The sequence below is a fragment of the Prionailurus viverrinus genome, chromosome C1 (assembly GCF_022837055.1).
Source record: "Prionailurus viverrinus isolate Anna chromosome C1, UM_Priviv_1.0, whole genome shotgun sequence".
In the NCBI taxonomy this organism is placed as follows: domain Eukaryota; kingdom Metazoa; phylum Chordata; class Mammalia; order Carnivora; family Felidae; genus Prionailurus; species Prionailurus viverrinus.
In genome coordinates this window covers 159,256,089-159,277,404 of record NC_062568.1, presented here as the reverse complement: position 1 = coordinate 159,277,404, position 21,316 = coordinate 159,256,089, and the positions used below count along the sequence as shown (strand labels likewise).

General features: G+C 38.4%; 1 protein-coding gene across 1 annotated transcript in view; it reads left to right on the top strand.

Moving 5' to 3' along the window:
• The first annotated feature begins 7,832 nt into the window (after positions 1–7,832).
• Positions 7,833–21,316, top strand: part of DYNLT5 (dynein light chain Tctex-type family member 5) — a 29,809-nt gene continuing 16,325 nt past the window's right edge. Inside the window, exons 1-2 of the mRNA XM_047872416.1 lie at positions 7,833–7,940; positions 9,861–9,996. Of these exons, the coding sequence (XP_047728372.1) occupies positions 9,878–9,996 (119 nt within the window). The 5' untranslated portion in view covers positions 7,833–7,940; positions 9,861–9,877. The remainder of the gene's footprint in view (positions 7,941–9,860; positions 9,997–21,316) is intronic.

Genomic DNA, 21,316 nt, shown 5'->3' with positions numbered 1-21,316 from the left:
ATAAAACTCCCTTTAAGTCATAGAGCTTTCTTTAAACATGAACCAATTCTTATTCTAAGTTATACTGTTAAATAACTGTAATTATTAAGCTGTTATATTTATCATTAGTTGTTAAGTTTTACATTCACTTATATTTGACAAAGAATCGTTAGCCCTTTAAATTTTAGAATCAAATTAAATTTTGTAAGTCTTACTTTTAAAAAGAGATTGTGACTGGCAATTGTTTATAGTGGAACTTTTTAAATTAATATTTGTACTTCTCAATCAGTGCTTGCTACCAAGAGAATGTTCAAGAAGGTCTGTTTCACCTCAGAAGAATTCCTACTATCCAAACACTCTCAGTTGGCTCCCCAAATAGTCTGGTATCGAAGTTTTTTTAACAAATTATTAATATACTCATTTTAAGTAAAGATACTCAATTTGATTTTGAAACCAAAATAGAAAATGCAAACTTTTCACTCCCATAAAACATAGGGAAAACTTCAAACACTGAAACCAATGGAGAATAAGCAGATAGTTGTAGGTAAGATAATTGAGAATTATCCAACATACAAATATAAAAATGCGTTTTTAAGTAATTCATGAGAAAACATATTGAATATTATTAGTACAAAGCATATTAAAAATGTGTAAATATTACTGGTTCTTATGTCTTGCTCTTTATATTTTATTTTATATAGTTCTAGCGTGAATTAGTAATTAAGCACAAGGGTTTTTTTTCAGAGTAATTTTGTTGATATTGTAAAAAATATAATTTAAAACATAGATTACAATAATTTCTAACATTATTCAAATGTTTCCAGGAACTAAATTTGAAACTATGGAGATCTCTTATGATCCCTTAATTAGGCTTTGTGAAACAGAATGGAAGTCATTGGCTTCATAATCATTAAACTTTCAATAACCAGAACCTCATTAGAGAATACATCCCTTCTCCTTTCAGAAAATAGGTCAAAGAATAACACAATAAACTCATATCAGGGATTTAGATTCTGGTGGGCTTTTTTTCAAACTTATAGTTTATACCTATTATACCTGTATCTATAGTACTGTACAATAGGAATTCACATTACGAAAAATAATCCTAGACAATGCAAGAGTCTCTGCTATTGAAAAAAAACAACAACATTAAGTCAGGTTCATTATCAATTCCTAAAATTAAACAAAATGGGCAAGTATATAGTAATATTTTCAATACCAGGGGTTAAAATAAAAAGCAAGAGTTCTCATTAACCAGAACACCATTTCCTGAGATTTATGATTTTAAAAGTTTCTGTTCTAACAAGATAGAAAGTATGAATGATATTGCTTTATTTTGACAACATGGAAAGTATGTTTTTCTTTTTAAAATAAATTCCATATTTTCTTGATATTTTTAAAATAAATTCTTATTAAGAATTAGTCTGAATTTTACCATAGTTGGAATTTATAATTCCTAAGAATTAAATTTTTAATTATTTTTAGAGCTCTGTTCTTCTCTACATTTACAGCCAAACTGAAAAGTCACTGTATGGTATTTGGGAACATATTTAACCTATAGAGAAAGAATGTCGACATTTCAAATGGTTTTCAGTAAATAGAGATGCTTTATTTTTGTTTTTATGTATTTTTACTCAATCTTAATCTGCAAAGTGTTTGAGGCAATAATTTTACACATTGTCATTTCTAAATCTTCTTTAAAGAAGCCTGGTAACTACATTAACTCTACCACTAACTCCTGCTGTGTGATGTTGGACAAATCACTACCCTTCTCAGTTTTTCATCCTTAGAATGAAGGATTGGGATTGCCAGTGATTTTCAAGCTTTTCTTAACAGCAGGAATTTTTTCTACTAAAGTTGCACATGGAATTCTGTTAGACAAAACAGTTCAAAGCCATGAATGAGTTCCTTCAGCAGTTTAAATCTGTGCCCCCCCCCAACCAACACTATTTCAACACCATCATAACGTATCAACAATCTATAAAATTTTTCCCGCCTCTGAAGTTCCATGATTCTACTAGACTCAGATGGATCCACTTGGGGGGGGGGGGGGTTCATAAGAAAACTTGTACAATCACAGTGATTGATGTATAATAAAAATTTATACTTACTGGAGTGCTTACCATATACCAGTCAATATAGATATTAGCTCATTTAATCCTTATATCAACCCAAATGTTGTAGGTACTCTTTTTAATTCCTATTTTACAAATGATGACATTGAGGCTTAGATTAATTAATTTGCCCAAAGTGACACAGAAGCTGGAAGTAACCCAGTTATCTTGACTGCAGAGGGAGCCGCTGGCCAGTTTTGCTTGTTCATTCTGGGAAATAAATTCTACATATTCCATTTGAATCCCAAGGTTAAAAGGTGCTATGAAAAATTAGTATCAAAATATGGGTAATTCTAATAGCAAAATTGTTGGAAAAGAGTATGTTTCTCAAATTATGACTTTTGGACTGTTTGCGTTAACATTCATTTAAAGGACAATGATTTTGGCTCAGTCACCACCACATCCCCAGAGCTTAGAAGATAGTAGCACATCAATAAGTTTACATTGAATGAATAAATCTCTAGGGATACTATTTAGTAATATGTATTTTGACAAGCACCCAAATCTTGAGAATCACTGCCCTAATAGGTCTCTGAGGTCCTTCTTAGTTATGACATTTTATCAGATTTTAGGCATTAACTGTAAGTCAAATACCACTTTTCTAGTGAGCTTATTTTTTCACTCAGTCCATTTAACTTTCTCCAATCTTAAAAAAAAAAAAAAAGATTCAGGGCTTTTTCTAGAGTTGCTTAGAGTTCTCCTGTTATGCTATCTCTGTGTCAAAGTGGCTTGAAATTCATTCTCTCATTTTCATATTTCTGTCCTTTTCATCAATGTCTTAAAAGACCAAGAGAAACTGTAGGGAGACCGCAAGTTCTCACTCATTGCAAATACAAAGTCCTAATAAAGTCTTCCTCCTTGCAAGTGACACTCAGACAGATATGTAACTTGTGAGTTGACCCTATTTATTTTGTAGGTCTTTGAACTAGATGCTGTATAAGCATGGACTGGTGTCATTCTATAGGAGTTGCACCAATCATTTTTATTTTTCCTTTATTTTTTTTTCCGAAATAACCACGCTGTCAATTAAATTTGAATGACACAGTAAAATGTGCAGATATCTACTAAGAAGATAAGTTGTGGAGTTTGCTATTTTTTTAAGCCTTCTTTTTCCTTAGATTGTGCATTCAGCAAAATCCCATTCAGTTTAAATATATTCATTTTGCTACATGGTTTTTTGACCAGCAATTTTTTTCAATGCAAGTATAATTTTGTTATGATATCAAAAGGTGGGTGATCGCTAAATATTGCTTCAAAAGTTAATATAAGTAAAAATGATGTTTCCTTGAAATAAGTCAAATTAAATTGTTGATACAAATGGACAAATTAATCTATGTTACATTGATTAAAGAGTGTTCCGATGATCCCCCCCCCCTCCCCACTACCTTTTACTATGTGCACTTCTGTCTTGAGGCTTTATTGGATTTTCCTGCTTCTTTTGTGGGTTTTTTTTCCCATTTAGCAAACAGCATCTAAATGCCATTCTGTCACTCATGAATTAAACATGGACGCCATTACATTATATTTTGTGCATGGAGTGTATGGAGGAAAAATGAGGTAGGAGTCCTATATTTAAATCTCCAAATATCAAAAAACAAACAACAACAAACGAAAACCCACTAGCTTTTCTTTATGTCATTGCTTTGATGTTCTGTCGTCTTCTGTAGGCTAGAGTTGCAATTTTAATATCTAATTCAAACTGAAATATTCTTCTTGAAGGAATGTCAAATTTTCAGGTCTATTAAGGTGATCATGGTCATACCTCTTCATTATCCCTCATGTTTAATATCTGATTTCTATCTTCAACGAGTGTTCTTGTGAGAGAAAGGCACCTCCTTATTGACATTCACCATAAGTATAATTTATTCTCCACGTATAACTTCTAAAGTTATTTTTCCTTTGACTTATAGTATTTTTGATTGTCTCCTTCTATCCCTAGGATAGTAGATTGCTTGTTCTAAGTACATCTTTAAGCTTATAAGAACAGATGTTTCAATGAGAAGCAAATATATTTTTATGTGTCACTTGAAACTGAAAGAAAAATAAGTAATGGAAACTTCTACTGCATTCACCTATATTCCAGTATTTTCCAAATTGTGTCCCGGTCTACTGGTTCTGACAAATGTTCACAGTGGCCTGCGAATACATGATCCTATGCCATAGTCCCCACCCCTCGGACATTGATAATAAAGGTCAGTGTTTTAATGAAGCTTAAAAAAGTTATTAAATCACAAAAACACTTTTTTTTTCCCAAACACACCTTGAAGAAACTTGAGAAAAGTTTTCTTTTTAACACCAGCTAACATATCCTTCAAGGACTGCAAATAATACAACCAGGAATGTTTTGAAAGGATGCTTCTGGGTCTTTGAAAAATCCCTACCATTTCAAATCAATTAGTATTTATTTTAAGTTTCATTAGTATATCTTAGTGAATTTAACTTTATCCCCTAAAATATTCAAAATAAAACAATGAAGTTGTTTTAGTATATTAATTTTTTAAGTATCATGTTTAAGGTCTGTACTAATGACCAGCACATCAGGCTGCCATCTGTTGAAAACAATCCAAATTCTTTACAGAGTGGAATTACTGCTAATGGACAACCTTTGATAATATTTTTTTAAACAGCTTTAAGAAATTGAATCATGGTATCTCAAACACTGACAGCATTTTTACATAATCTTGTTAGAAACTATGTAAAAACATTTTTTTAAATGAGAGGGATACATTATTTAGCAAGGATTTTGCAGAACTGGACACTCTATTAATAAGCATTTTACAGTTCTTTTTTTGCTATGCTTTATTTTGCAAATCAATTGTTTTTACTCAAAATCAGCAAAATTCCTTTAAAAAAATTCCTGGACAAACCGATTCAGAATAAAGCTGAAATCACTTTACACCTCTCTAAATATAGCTCAATTTTTAATTCATTCAGAGTTTGTGAATTAGCTTGATAGATGACAAGCCATTTATCATTTTAAAATATTCCATCGAATGAGTGTATCATGTGAATGTTAATTCCATCTCATTTGTTCAGCTGTATATTACTTCAGTGACATTTTCTCCACCTTTTGTCTTTTTTTGGCAAAACTAATGCTTAGTGTTATTCATACATACATGATTACTTTAAACTATTTTAAATAATACACCAAATAACTATCGCTGGGATCACTGTCCCAAGGTCCAAAGCCAGATTGTTTTCTTTTCCTTGTGAGAGGTGATAGGATGATAATTCTTATAGCTGTATTGGTTTTGCAGGTCAGTATTGAATTCTTGCTTTGTTAAATGGATGTGCATGAAAGAGATTGGCTCCTGTCTGAACTGTCTGTTTCTCTCTCAATTTAAGAGAGTTGGAAAATTGCTGTTGAATACATTTTCTGGAAAAAGCCAAGTGTTGGTATGATGATATGCTAATCTTATCTATGAGTAGAGCTTCACTACAGGCTAAGCAGTCATTTATAGAGCTGGTTTTTTTTTAACTGTTTGAATATTGTTGGGTTTCAATATACAATTTTTTTTTAATTTTTCACTTTCCGTAGGAAAAAAAATCTATGAATGAAATGATCAGATTTTAATGTTCATGCCTACTAAGTGTCATCCATTTTTTTTTACTTTAACAATAAGAGAGATTAGGAAAAGAATGTCAGATAAATTTTCCTGTGTTTCTAAATGTAATAAAATTCAGTCATTTGTCTTTCTTAAGGAAAATGCTGTTCGTATATACTTGAATTTCAGTTGGTGGTAGCCTTTATTTAGAATTCCCCCCATGATCTTCATAGCAACAGTAAGCTGAATTTCTTTATGACCTGTACGGAGTATATAATTTCACAAAATTCCTTGAGCATAAAATATTTATAAAAGACATTGTGGATTAAAATACTCAAGTATATTTTTTAAATCTTGTTAAAAAGTTGATGCCTGGCTCTTTTTCCTACGTGTTGTAATTCAACAGAGAGTACTTTTATTCCCATAGCCGTTACTGCTTTGTCTATGATGAAAGCTTTACTGCTTCTGCGCTGTGCTCAAGAAGAGCAACAGCAAAAGAAGCAAGGGCTGGCTGCAGCAAAGCTCGCTGTTGAGCAATGGTGACGTGAATGTGTAGTACTGATTTATTGAAGATAATCATGAGAACATTTTAACGTTACTTGCCTTATGAGTTAGAAAAGGTGTGGATATCATTTTTTTTTGTAAATAATGATTTTTACAAATGTTTTTTCTGTCATAATTTTCCCGATCACCCATTTCACAAATCCTGAATATGCAATTATTTATCATGACACATTACTGCAACAAGGGTTCCCGTTTCAGAACAAAGTTTAATTATACATGAGATCAAGATGAAATATCTGAGTAAGTTGTTATTTACATGTGATTTTTTTTTCTGAAAAATAAATGAAAACTCTAAAAATAAATTGAGTTGTGAACCTCTTTTATCAGCAGCTGCTTAAAATTTTATCATATTTCTGGAAAGTGCTGTCGCATGTTTAGGGTGGGCAAAGCGGGCGAAAGTTTTGGCACAGTGCAAAAGCTTTAGAGTTGGACAAATCCAGCTCCGTGATTTAACTACAGGCTTGAGCATGCTACTCAATGATTCTTCATTCTTATCTTAAAAAAAAAAGAAAAAAAAAAGGAGTTAATGTCCCTTTATCATGGGGCTAACGAACAGTTTAAATGAGATAATCTTTATCAGTCACCTAATAGTTCCTGCCTACTATATAGTAGACACTCAATAAACAATCCTTTCCTGTTCTTATTTGTCTATGAATAGGGATTGGGATGGAACCAGAACACTTTACTGATCTTTCTCTGGCTCTACGGTTATCCCAGTGTATTGCTATTGTAAGCTAATGCTGACTGCACTGAGCACTCAATCAAGGGACATGTGCCAAGCTAGTGACTTAGAGGCATTATTTTATTTCTATCTCCAGTGATTCTGCACTATGTAAGGTTCTTTCAAGGGTTTGGTTTGTTTGCTTTGGGTTGAGGGAAGGAGCCTGGAGTTACTTATTAAGGACGAAGGGCCTATTAGATACAGCAGGTGGGTCCTCAAGCCCAAACAGCCTCCATTTCAAAGCTTCTTAAACTTTAAGAGGTTGGGAAGAGAATTGTTAAGGAAAGTGAAGGAGCCGTATTTGCAAGGCACAGGAGATAAATCCATACGCTGCACGGCCCTGAACATGTTATTTAAGATCTCAGAATCTCAATTTTCTCTATCTGTAAAAGGTTAACAACCTTCCCTTGACAGAGTTGTTGGGACAACTAAATAAAACGGAAGTCGTTTTCCAAGTATCTGGTAAATATTAGCTCTCAACAAATTATCCCTCTGATGGCGTATCTGTACCTTGGAGCCTCAGGGATCTGGGAAAGCGAAGGGGGGCTCTACTTTCTCTTTGTGCCTCAGATTTCCTGCCCCAGGAAACCGCACTCCTGCCCCTGGCGTTCAGGGAAAAGGGACCTGGATGAGGGCTCCGTGGGCTGCTGCTTGGGTCCCAGAGGACCTCGCCGTAGGATGAACCGGTTCCCTCCAGCTCACAGCCACCCCGGGGCACAAACGGGCTCAGGGCGTCCTCCGCTGGGCAGAGACGATGAGATCCTTAATCCTTAGGGCAGCTCAGAGGACCACGCAGCTACTATGGCCCTCCCCGGGCGTACAGAGGAGTCTGTTTGAGGAAGTCACCCTGGAGACCGGGCGCGGAGCACACGGGGAGTGCGCGGGCGGCCGCAGGCGGCCGCAGGCGGAGGGAGACGCGGGCGGCGGCAGCCTCGCCGTGCGCCGCAGGTTCCCGCAGTGGAGGAGAGGGAGGTCCAGGAGGCCCCTGGCGGAGCCGCGGCTCCAGCGCTGCTGTGGGTAAGCGCTCACTCTCCGCGCGCCTGGGGGTGGGAGCGGAGAAGATACAGCAGGTGGGAGGGTTGCCGAGGAGGGAGGGCCCTGTGGTAAGAAATGGCCTGTCTGCGCTGGCCTTGGCCTCCCTGAAGCCTACTCCTCCTCCCCACGACAAATGGGAGAAAGTGGCCCCAAATCACTGGAAGTAAGTCTTGGCCTTTCGTCCCCACCCCATCCACCCCCCTCCCCCTTCGGACCTCCTGCATGTCTGAGCTTTAGGGTGATGCCTAGTACAGAGCTGGCCAGCTTGGTCTGCTCCGTGAGAGCGATGAGTCCTCTGCAGTCTTCCTGAGGCCCCACAACACTGGGCGGCCACACCCCTGGGGACCTCTAGATTCCAACTCTGGAAACGAGTGAGCAGACCAAGGTCTATCTGTGTCACTTTGGATCAGAACCTGAATGACCCGCTTAATGAGGTTCAGTGTGCCCTACCACACGCATAGGCACATGTAGGCACTCATACTCATATACACAGACATACACACAGACACTTATACACACAAGCATACACAAACACACCACACACACACAAGACGCACACCCACAGTCAGTACACAGACACAGAGCACACAAAGGCTCACACACAGACACACAGGCACACACTCACTTGGGTGCACAGATAATCAATAGCTCATACACACAGGGGCACACACGGGTACACACAGGCACACACTTACACCCATGTACACCGATACTCATACACACAGCCTCACACACTCATGCCCACACAGGCACACACTCACAGAGGGATGCTCACGCTCATGCACACACTCACACAGGCACACAATCACACACACACCCCTCACTGCCTCCCTTCCAGCACACAATACCTCTGCCAAATCTGTGTGCCCTTTGCCTCTCTACTCTGCCACTGATACGCTGAGGTTTTTAGATTGTATACTTGTCTGCCCTACCCGTTCAACTGCCAGCTCCTTGAAAGCAGGGACTCTGTTTTAGATCTTTTTAGTGTCTAGGACAGTGTCTCCTTATTCAGGCTCTCAGATTTACAGATTATAAAATAATTTAAAATGACTATAAATTTCTATGTAGGCAATAGAGCAGTAGACCTACAGTCTAAATTCTGGGAATCCATTCCTACTGGCAGCTTTTTGACAAGCATTTGAGAAAAGGAAGTAGGTTTTCTAATAAAATACTTTGCTTAAGGTTAAGTTCTGTGTGCTGTTTACAAAGTAAATCTCTTTGGCTTGAAAAAAAATACCCTTTGGGGAAGACAATTTTAATTTTTAAAGTACTAGCAACAGCAACACATACTAATTAGCCAACTTTTATCAGGATTAATTTGGGGGGAGGCAATAAAAAATATTGCTTCCTGACGTGGAATAATATCTTTCTTCCACACAAGGCTATCATTTCTCAGTGACTTAACTTCTTCTGCTATTAAGCATTTAGCTGAAGCTTAATATCTGCTTATGTGAATTATACTATTGCATAGATAAAAGTTAGAGGAGTTATCATATTTCCAATTATACTGATCAGAATAACAACATGTACTCATTACTCTCAAGGAAAGTGCACGTCGCCATTCAAAAATTGTAGAAGACTATTTTGTGTTTTTTGTAGTTTTTCAAATTTTTTTTAATGTTTATTTATTTTTGAGACAGGGAGAGACAGCATGAATGGGGGAGGGTCAGAGAGAGAGGGAGACACAGAATCTGAAACAGGTTCCAGGCTCTGAGCTGTCAGCACAGAGCCTGATGCGGGGCTCGAACTCACGGACCACGAGATCATGACCTGAGCCAAAGTCGGATGCTTAACCGACTGAGCCACCAAGGTGCCCCTATTCTGTGTTTTTTAATCCAGAATGAGTTTCTGTGTTATACTAACTAAAATGTTTTCGGATCTTCCATCTGCTATTTTACAAAGGTTGCTTTCCATAGGCTATGATGATGTCAGACATTGCTAAAGACAGAATGGCTCATTCTGTGAAGAAAAGGGGAAGTATGTCTTCTCTAAGTGGTCGAGAATTCTGGCAGAAAGAACTTCACAGGTGCACCAAAAAGTGAGTAACTGAATGTCTAATAACCTAAGTTTGATTATTGAGTAAACCGATTTATAATGCTTATCAGAAGAAACAAATTCCTCTGGGACATAAAAAGGGAGAAAATGGGCAAGTACAACATTCGGGTCACCTTTTGGGGCTATATTTTACAAAAGAAAGAAAACGAGAGTGAGAAAATCTAAGTGATATGTTGATTCCGGCAGCATCTTTTTATTATTTCAAGGAGCACCCCCAAAAAATCATCTACTCAAAAGAAATGCCATATGCGATGTGGATAAGCTGCATCTTACATGTCTCTTAAATTCTTCTCCTCAATATCATATCAATGAATAGATTTTGCATTTTACAATCTCTCTCTATATAGGGTATATATACATATATATAATGCATTTATCATTGTTTTATACAAATTTCGTGATGTATTTTCAATAGTTTCCCTTTAAATGGCTGCATAATACTTTGTCTGTTTATAATTCTGGGCTAGTTAGCCATGCCCCAATTCTTGGGCATTTTAAGTCTGTTTCCACTTTTTTTTCTTTTTCACTATATAATAAGTTTCTGCTTGTTTTCTTTCCAGAAGTATGATTAGTGGGTCAAAGGGTAATAAGTACATTTTTTTGGCTCTTGATGCATATTGCATTTGCTCTCTTAAAAAGATTAATTAATTTTTAATACTTGCATGGCATTTCTTTTTGACTGCCATTGGGAAGAAAACAAAGCAAGTTATCTGACGCAGAGGTCAATGAATTTATATAATAGACTTTCTTTCTTAACGATTTCTGTGGGATTGGAGGATGTGGTATAGAAATCACCATGGTTTGGGCAGCAAGAGCTGGTGTGTTCTGTGGAGCAGAAACCAGAAAACCTGGAATAGATTTGCATTATAATTCTGAAATCAAATCTTTCCACTTTCAGAGTGTATTAATGTACTTATTTAAAAGTCTGCTTTCCAACCCTGATGTTTGTGGATTACAAATACAGCCTTTTTCACAGATAGGAGATGTAATGGAGTAGCAATCTCACCTAATGTCAGAAGTAAAGCTGGGGGAAAAATTAACTTCAACAACTTTTGCTTCTGACCCTAAGCCCTTTTGGCTGCTAGTCCCAATTTAAGTGTAAGAGGTTTTTGTTCTTTTCAAATTTGTATTTATGTTCTAGTTAGTTACTATAGAGTGCAATATTGGTTTGAGAAATAGAATTCAGTGATTCATCACTTACATACAACACCCAGTGCTCATCATAAACAAGTGCCCTCCTTAATGCCATCTAGCCATCACCCATCTAGCCCATCCCCCACCCGCTTCCCTTCATAGCCCTCAGTTTGTTCTCTATCTTTAAGAATCTCCTATGGTTAGAGACTATAGATGCTGGAGAGGATATGGAGAAACGGGAACCCTCTTGCACTGTTGGTGGGAATGCAAACTGGTGCAGCCGCTCTGGAAAGCAGTGTGGAGGTTCCTCAGAAAATTAAAAATAGACCTACCCTATGACCCAGCAATAGCACTGCTGGGAATTTACCCAAGGGATACAGGAGTACTGATGCATAGGGGCACTTGTACCCCAATGTTTATAGCAGCACTCTCAACAATAGCCAAATTATGGAAAGAGCCTAAATGTCCATCAACTGATGAATGGATAAAGAAATTGTGGTTTATATACACAATGGAATACTATGTGGCAATGAGAAAGAATGAAATATGGCCCTTTGTAGCAACGTGGATGGAACTGGAGAGTGTGATGCTAAGTGAAATAAGCCATACAGAGAAAGACAGATACCATATGGTTTCACTCTTATGTGGATCCTGAGAAACTTAACAGAAACCCATGGGGGAGGGGAAGGGGAAAAAAAAAAAAGAGGTTAGAGTGGGAGAGAGCCAAAGCATAAGAGACTGTTAAAAACTGAGAACAAACTGAGGGTTGATGGGGGGGTGGGAGGGAGGGGAGGGTGGGTGATGGGTATTGAGGAGGGCACTTTTTGGGATGAGCACTGAGTGTTGTATGGAAACCAATTTGACAATAAATTTCATATATTGAAGAAAAAAAAAGAATCTCCTATGGTTAGTGTAAGAGTTCTTTATAAAATTATTTTAAAATAAGTTAGTTTAAATTCAACTTTTTTCAAGAAAATATTTATAATATAGGGCACCTGGGTGGCTCAGTCAGTTGAACATTCAACTTTGGCCCAGGTCATGATCTCGCGGCTTGTGAGTTCAAGCCCTGCGTCGGGCTCTGTGCTGACAGCTCAGAGTCTGGAGCCTGCTTCGGATTCTGTGTCTCCCTCTCTCTCTGCTCCAACCCTACTCTCTCACTCTCAAAAATAAATAAGCCTTTAAAAAAAAGAAAATATTTATAATAGTCTAACATAAATCATGTTTCTGCAATTAAAAAAAAAACCTGCTCTTATCTGAAGACGAAACTGTCATTCCTATTTGCATCTTTTTCATTTACATCTTCCCTTTCAAGGAAAATTAGAAAGTCATATAGAATCAGAACATGGCCAAATTTAAATAATTAGGGAGCGCTCTTTTCTAAGTTTATTTATTTATTTATTTAGGGGGGGGGGGAACCTGCACATGAGTTGGGGAGGAGGAGAGAGAGAAGGTGAGAGAATTCCAAGCAGGCTCCAGACTCCGAGCTGTCAGCACAGAGCCCCACAAAGGGCTGGAGCTCACAAACACTGAGATCATGACCTGAGTCAAAATCAAGAGCCCGTTGCTTAACTGACCAAGCCACCCAGGTGCCCCTAGAGAGAGAGCATTCTTTTTTAATTGATGAAATATAAATACAAATCAAAAGTAACAAAAATACAGAAATCATATTACCAACACATTAGGGTAGATTTTTCACTAGCTATCATTTAATTGATAACTTTATTGATGTATTTCAAAGTTAGAAATTTGAACTCTCAAAACATTCAGGAAGGATCCTCTACTTTAATACTTTTTCCTTAAAAGTCAAATGACCAGCTTCCAAATACCTTTGCAAATGCAGAGGCCATTTGGGAGGCTGCATCCTGTGCTCTAACTCCTATTTACTCACTGAGGCCAGACTGCAAGTGATTTTCCTTTACAAAATGCGTCTTCACGTACTAGAAAAATTCGAAAGCTCAGTGGCTATCAAATGAAGACATTGTTTTGAATTTGCAGTTTTATGGGAAAGCACATACCTTTCATTTGAAAGTTATTTAAAAACAATTTTTGATTAAACTGATTTCAGTAGTATAAAGCCTACCCTGAAATATGCTCATTTTTTATGTACATTACCTCATTTAATCTCCCCAGCATTAATCCCACCAGGTAGATCTTATTCTCACCATTTTACCATCAAATAACTGAGGCTTACAGGTCAAGAAATGATTTAATTACTAGGGTACAGTCCTAAATCATGAGTAAGGTATATAGGATCCACAGACCCTGCCTGCTTGTCTAGCACTGTGTTCTCCACTATCCTGCTTGCATCCTACTCTCCAGTCATACTCAACTTCCACATTTATAATCCTTCAGTGCTCTGTCTTGCCTCCAGCCATTGTCACATGTTGCTTTCCCATGGGGTGCCCTTGTCTGAAATGCTCTTCTTACACTCTGGCTTCCTTCTCCTCCTCCTCGAGGAGTTAGCTCCACCTTCATCTTTCCAGGAAGCTCTCTCTAACGACTCAACTACAACCACTTCCACTTCCAGTGATTGGGTTGAGTTGGATGTTCTTCCTTTCTGCTCCTGTTGCTTTTCTCTTCTACATGCTACTGGATTTGGCTGTTTTCTTGTCTGTTGCTCTTGTTAGATTATGGGCTTATTTGCCTTTATAGCAGTAAACACACTGATAAGGAGGGCAAAGAAGAGTAGGAAGTAGACCTACTTGGAAAGCTGCTTCTTGGGTGTGATGTAAGATCAGTATAGATTCAGCCTCCCATTCTTGGTTTCTCTGTCTACAGTCTTTTACAGTAGTAACTAATTCTTACCATTGATCTTTGGGCATAATGGATATCTGAAGTGCCTTCTGAATTGTGAAAGGAAGATTGAATTTATGTTCACTATAATTATTGTTTTTTGTTTTTTTTAATCCATTTATTTTATTTTTTTTCAATATATGAAATTTATTGTCAAATTGGTTTCCATACAACACCCAGTGCTCATCCCAAAAGGTGCCCTCCTCAATACCCATCACCCACCCTCCCCTCCCTCCCACCCCCCCATCAACCTTCAGTTTGTTCTCAGCTTTAAGAGTCTCTTATGTTTTGGCTCTCTCCCACTCTAACCTCTTTTTTTTTCCTTCCCCTCCCCCATGGGTTTCTGTTAAGTTTCTCAGAATCCACATAAGAGTGAAAACATATGGTATCTGTCTTTCTCTGTATGGCTTATTTCACTTAGCATGACACTCTCCAGTTCCATCCACATTGCTACAAAGGGCCATATTTCGTTCTTTCTCATCACCACGTAGTACTCCATTGTGTATATAAACCACAATTTCTTTATCCATTCATCGGTTGATGGACATTTAGGCTCTTTCCATAATTTGGCTATTGTTGACAGTGCTGCTATAAACATTGGGGTACAAGTGCCCCTATGCATCAGTACTCCTGTATCCCTTGGGTAAATTCCTAGCAGTGCTATTGCTGGGTCATAGGGTAGGTCTATTTTTAGACTCTCCACACTGTTTTCCAGAGTGGCTGCACCAATTTGCATTCCCACCAACAGTGCAAGAGGGTTCCCGTTTCTCCACATCCTCTCCAGCATCTATAGTCTCCTGATTTGTTGATTTTGGCCACTCTGACCGGCGTGAGGTGATATCTGAGTGTGGTTTTGATTTGTATATCCCTGATGAGGAGCGACGTTGAGCATCTTTTCATGTGCCCGTTGGCCATCTGGATGTCTTCTTTAGAGAAGTGTCTATTCATGTTTTCTGCCCATTTCTTCACTGGGTTATTTGTTTTTCGGGTGTGGAGTTTGGTGAGCTCTTTATAGATTTTGGATACTAGCCCTTTGTCTGACACGTCATTTACAAATATCTTTTCCCATTCCGTTGGTTGCCTTTTAGTTTTGATGGCTGTTTCCTTTGCTGTACAGAAGCTTTTTATCTTCATAAGGTCCCAGTAGTTCATTTTTGCTTTTAATTCCCTTGCCTTTGGGGATTGTTAACTGTTTTTAGGGCTGGATCTTTTTACTTAAATTATGTTTCTTTGTAATGCAATTTTTATGTTTTATTTTTATTCTTCTAATATTTATTTATTTTTGAGAGAGAGAGAGAGAGAGAGAGAGCAGGGGAGGGGCAAAGAGAGAGAGAGAGGGAGAGAATTCCAAGCAGGCCTCGCACTGTCAGCACAGAGCCCAGTGCAGGCCTCAATCCCATGAACCACGAGACCATGACCTGAGCCTAAATCAATAGTCAGATGCTTAGCTAACTGAGCCACACAAACATCCCTGTTTTATTTTTAAAAGAAGAAACATCTTAAGCTGACTCTTACTCTCCCAACATCATAACTGCTAGCATGTTGGCACAACTTCTTTGTATACCTATATAGTTGACATCATACTGCACCTGTAATTTTGAATCTTGTTTGTTTTTTCATTTAAATAATAAATAGTAATGAGGCTGATAAATAGCTAACGTTTAAGTCTCACAGAATCTCTGCAGCAGTAGGTGACAAACTATGGCCCAAGCACCAGGTCCAACCTACCACTTGGTTTTGTATGGTTCCCCAGCGAAGTATGGTTTATACATGATTGAAAAAAAATTAATAATATTTTTTATCATGTGAAAATTATTAAAAGTACAAATTTCAGTATCCACAAATAAACTTTTATTGGAACACAGCCACGCCTCTCCATGTAGGTGTTGTCTCTGGCTGCTTTCACACTATGGAGTGGAGTAGTTGTGATAGATACCATCAGACCCACGGAGCCAAAATATTTGTTAAATGGCATTTTACAGGACTGTTAGCCAACCCTGCTTCATAAGATAAATGTTATTATCATCCCCATTTTACAAATGAAGCAACAGGTGCTTAGAAATGTTGAGGTTCCAAAGCTACGGAATTAGCAAGTGGCAAAATGGGCTTTTGTGTACAGGCAGGTATTCTCATTCTCTGAAAATTGGCTATCTATGTGTAACTTACATTAATGAAACTCTTCTATTCATTCACCTGAACCTTCTGTTTCCCATCCGTGGTTAAGAGCAGGTATTGACAATGACATCTTTCTTGTTAGAAGTTCAGCCTTTGGCAGTCTTCAAACAGTATTTGAACAGATGGGCAACTCTCGTGTTTTTAAAATGGAAACAGAAGCCTGAGGTTAAGTTACTTTCCCAGGATAATGTGACATGATAGCCAGGATTATTTTCTCTGAGGCCGGTAGTTGGACTAGTAGGTCAGCCTAAAGCTGGGGACTAAAAAGTCTTTCTTTTGTCTCAAACCAAAATTACAGTGATGTCATGTTACAAGGACTTTGAGTATGGCTCTCACAGCTCTCTGCTTAAACCCACTGGTGGCATCTAACACCCATTAGGCCACACTATGTCCTTCCACTTATTCATTTATTCAAGGTTTACTGGGCTTCTACTCCGTGCCAATTATTGTGCCACATGTTAGGCATATAACGGTAACCAACTGTAGGGTTCTACTCTGGAGAAGGTCATTTTTCAAGTAAACTGAAAGGCCACCAGGTAATTTGTTTTTCTGAAAAAATGGAAAATGCTGCATTGATTACTTCACTGGAAATGAATATTTATTGACAAATGAGTACATTCTAGGCACTATGCTGGGTGGTGAACCCAGCATAGTGAGCCCAATAATCCTGGAGCCAGCAATAATCCTGGCTCTCATGGAGTTTACAATCTGGTGGGATAGGTGGTGAACAAGTAATTTTAAGTGTGATGAATTTATTCTACAATTTCCACCTGTACTACTATGAGTTGCTTATGTGCAGTTAAAAATGATGTTGCCCGACCGGTTTCCTGATTTTGGTAAGTGCTGTTGCCATCTAAATAAAGTTAAAGCCCCCCAAAAGACCTGAATGAGATATAGCTCTCCCCCTCCAAAGAGAGAGACGCTTGAGAAAACAGAAGTGTTCATATTCCTAAATTAAACTACAATAAAAACTAATATTACATTGTACTTGATAGATTATTAAACTGCTTCACATACAATACCCATATGATTCTCATGAAAATCCTGTGGGTTAACTAGAGAAGATACTTTTATGATCTCCAGTTATCTCATTTATTATATTATTTCTCTCAGGAGCAGAGTTGAGTTGAAAATATTCCTCATTCCATAGCACATTGTCATCACCAATGTGGGCGAGACCCCTGGTGTTTACCTGATTGTCCCCCTTCTTCCCCATCCACACTTCATTCTCAACTCTAAAAAGGCACCCATAGTACACACATCACTACATATGCTACAAAAATATACATATCTAAGTATTGTATTATATATATATGTATTTAATTTCTGTGTATTATGATGTTTTGACATTTAAATATTTATTTTGAGAGAAAGAGAGAGCAGGGAAAGGGCAGAGAGAGAGAGAAAAGAGACAGAGAGAATTCCAAGAAGGCTTGCACTGTCAGTTTAGAGCCCAACAAGTGGCTTGAACCCATGAACCGTGAGATCATGACCTGAGCAGAAATCAAGAGTTGGACGCTTAACAGACTGAGCCACCCAGGCACCCCATGATAGTTTGACATTTTAAAAAACCTTTCTGGGGGCGCCTGAGTGGCGCAGTCGGTTAAGCGTCCGACTTCAGCCAGGTCACGATCTCGCGGTCCGGGAGTTCGAGCCCCGCGTCAGGCTCTGGGCTGATGGCTGGGAGCCTGGAGCCTGTTTCCGATTCTGTGTCTCCCTCTCTCTCTGCCCCTCCCCCGTTCATGCTCTGTCTCTCTCTGTCCCAAAAATAAATGTTGAAAAAAAAAAAAAAAACCTTTCTGACTGGGGAGACACTGCCCTTCTCAGGTCTAACCAATTCTTAAAGATAGCCAAGGTCTCAGCAGGGAACATGCCTTAGACATACATGCGAACTATTCAACCCAGAGCCAGCTCCCCGCTATCTGACCCCTGACATCCAGCATTCAGTATTCCTCTGCCTTAATCAGCCTAGAGCCAAGTACCAGGCAACTAGGGATCCTTCTATAGCTTAGAGCCCATCGAAATTATTCAGACTAGCCAGTCTTGAACTGCTTTCCATGCCCAGTTTTGCCTTTCCCTCTGAAACCCCAATAAAGGGTCTAGCCCTGTCTCTTCCCTGCTTCTGTCCTCTGCATCTTGACACTCTGGTGGCACAGCACGGCATGTCTCTGGTCTCTAGGACCTGTGAGTATAGTAAACTGTGTTTTCCTCTGTCTCCTTTTGTGCCACACCTGACTGACCACCTTATAAAAGAATACAAAACAAGCACTTACCAAAGATTTTGACTTACATAAATGGTGTTGCGCTATAAACCTCATTTTGTTTTCTAAATTTCATATATGTCATTCAACATTTTATTTTTTAAATTTACACATGTAACTGTGGTAGCTCTTTGCTTCTTACTGCAGCATAGTAGTTCTTAATATGTATCCATCACATATGTTTGTACCCATTCCTCTATGGATGAGCGTCCAGGTTGGCTTTCACATGCCATGTGGAACATCTTTGTACATCCTTCACTGGCACCTTTGTCAAAACTGCCCTGGGAATGTGATCCAGTATTAAGATACACCACAAAGTTGTAGTAAGTAAAAATGATAATAAATGCAGGAATAGAGAGATAGGTGCATAGACAGAGAAACAGACCAGTGGAACACATAGAGAATTCAGAAATAGACCCATGAATATATGGAAGCATCATGTATGAGCAGTGAGGAAATTATGGATTTTTTGATAGATTGTGTTGGGAGAAAACTGGCTCAGTAGAGGAAGGAAAATGAGGTGGATTCTTCCCTTATACCATTTACATAGTGGATTCTACATGGAAGACTGAAATGTGGAAATCTAGAAAGTGAAAAGAAGAAAGTATAGGAGAATATCTTTGTGTTCTGTGGGTAGGAAAAGATTTCTTAAATAAGATTCCAAAATGAAAAACAAAACTATAAAAAAAACTTGATAAACATAACTACAATAAAACTTAGTATATCTGTTCAATAAAAAATATAATAGACATAGTTAATAGGCCAGCAGAAGATACGTGTTTTTTTTAAATCATGCACATTGACAATAAAAAAATAGAGGAGATAAATAGCAGTTTGCAGAAGCTAAGCCCAAATGGCTAAGCAGAATATGAAGAGACACTCAAAAAACAGAATATAAAGAGATGCTTGAACTCCCTTAGCATGAGAAAAATGCAAATTAAAACAAGATACCATTTGCATCCATCTGAATCGCAAAATATAAGGAGGGAGACTGATAACCAAATGTTGGTATTTGCTGGGCAAATAAGAATAAAAGCAAATATCCGTTCAGCAAATAAAACTAACAGTATTGAGAAAAAATAAGTATGTGCATACCTTATTCTCCCATGCTTTGAGGAGACCGACACTTGGCATGGTAAAGTGACTTGCCAAATTATCACAACTCCCAGATGACAGGGCAAAGAATCTGTAGTTCTGTGACCTTAGAATTTAGAGACAACATGACAGTGTTTGTATTTGTTATATGGGCTGAATTGTGTGCTCCCCACACCAACTGCCCGATCCCTGCCGAACACATATGTTGAAGTCCTCATCTCCAGTGCTTCAAATGTGACCTTATTTGGCAACTGTGTCTTTAAAGAAGTAGTTAAATTTATTTTTTTAATGTTTATTTTTGAGAGAGAGAGAGAGAGAGAGAGAGAGAGAGAGAGAGAGAGAGAGAGATGGAGCACAAACAGGGGAGGGGCAGAGAGAGAGGGAGACACAGAATCTGAAGCAGGCTCCAGGCTCCGAGCTGTCAGCACAGAACCCGATGCAGGGCTCAAACTCATGAATCACAAGATCATGACCTGAACCAAAGTTGGACGCTTAACTGACTGAGCCACCCAGACGCCCCAAAAGAGGTAGTTAAATTTAAATGTGTTCATTAGGATATGTTGTAATCCAATATGACTGGTATCCTTCTACGAAAAGAAAATTTGGACACAGATACATGTAGGGGGAGAGGATGTGAAGATGGCTATCTACAAGCCAAGGACAGAATCCTGGAATAGACCCTTCCTTCCATGGCCTTTAGAAGGAACCAGTCCAGCTAACGCCTTGTTCTCAGAACTGAGATGATAAATTCCTGTGGTTCAAGCACCTAGTCTGTGAGGCTTTGTCATGGCATCCCTGGCTAACTAGTGCAGTATTTCTAAAGGAGTGAATGGAATAGTAGCAGCATAACCACAGAGGAAAATGGAGTGGCTCAGAGATCTGTTCTACACAGACTGGCTGGGGTCAAGTTCCAGCTTGAACACTTAAGGTGCTGGTCTTGCATAAGTTATTAAACCCTCTTTTCCTCAGCTTCTTCTTCTATAAAATGGGTTAAAAATGGTAATTGTTGCTTTGGGGTGTGGTGAGAATTTAAAACAATATATGGAAACACCTAGAATGGTTCTTGGCACATCTAAAAACAGAACGAGTATTAACTATTATTATCACATAGAACTTTGGAATCAAATGAGGCCTGTGTTTGAGTCCCAGATCTGCTTAACCAGCTACTATTTAATATTCTTTGAGTCTTAATATATCACCTATAAAATGAGAATAATAATGACCAAAGAGTCATTTTGTGTATTCATTAAACACATTCTTGGTACCTGGGTCATGGCATTGTGCTAGGTGCTAAAGATACCACGGTGAACAAAACAGGCTGTCCCTGGGCTTGTGGTAGTGCTTTTGTCAAGATCATAATGACTCTCACGTTACTGATCCAGTCAGTGGTCAGTCCTCATCTTACTTGACCTCTCAATATTTGAGGCTGTCCACTGATCATTCCTTTCCCCTGGAAAAATTTCTTCACTTGGCTTCAGAACACACACTCTCCTGTTTTCTTTCTACCTGATGGGGCCACCTTGTCAGTCTTCCTGCTCCCTGCACTTCTCCTAAGTTTCTTAATGTTGGATGCCTCAGAGAGCAGTCCTTTGCCCTCTTCTCTTATTCTGCAGTTATCCCCCCAGGAATCTCCTCCAGGATAGTCACTGAGACATGGTGCTATATGCCCAAATTTATATCTCCAGCCCTAAACGTGTCTCCCAAACCCCAGGCTCATATATCTAACTGCCTATTGACCTTTCACGTTAGTACATGGTAACCGCCTCAAACTCAGCATCCTCACAACTTAATTCTTTATCTAAATGTCCCCCTTCCCATTCACAGGAAATTCTGTTGAATCAACTT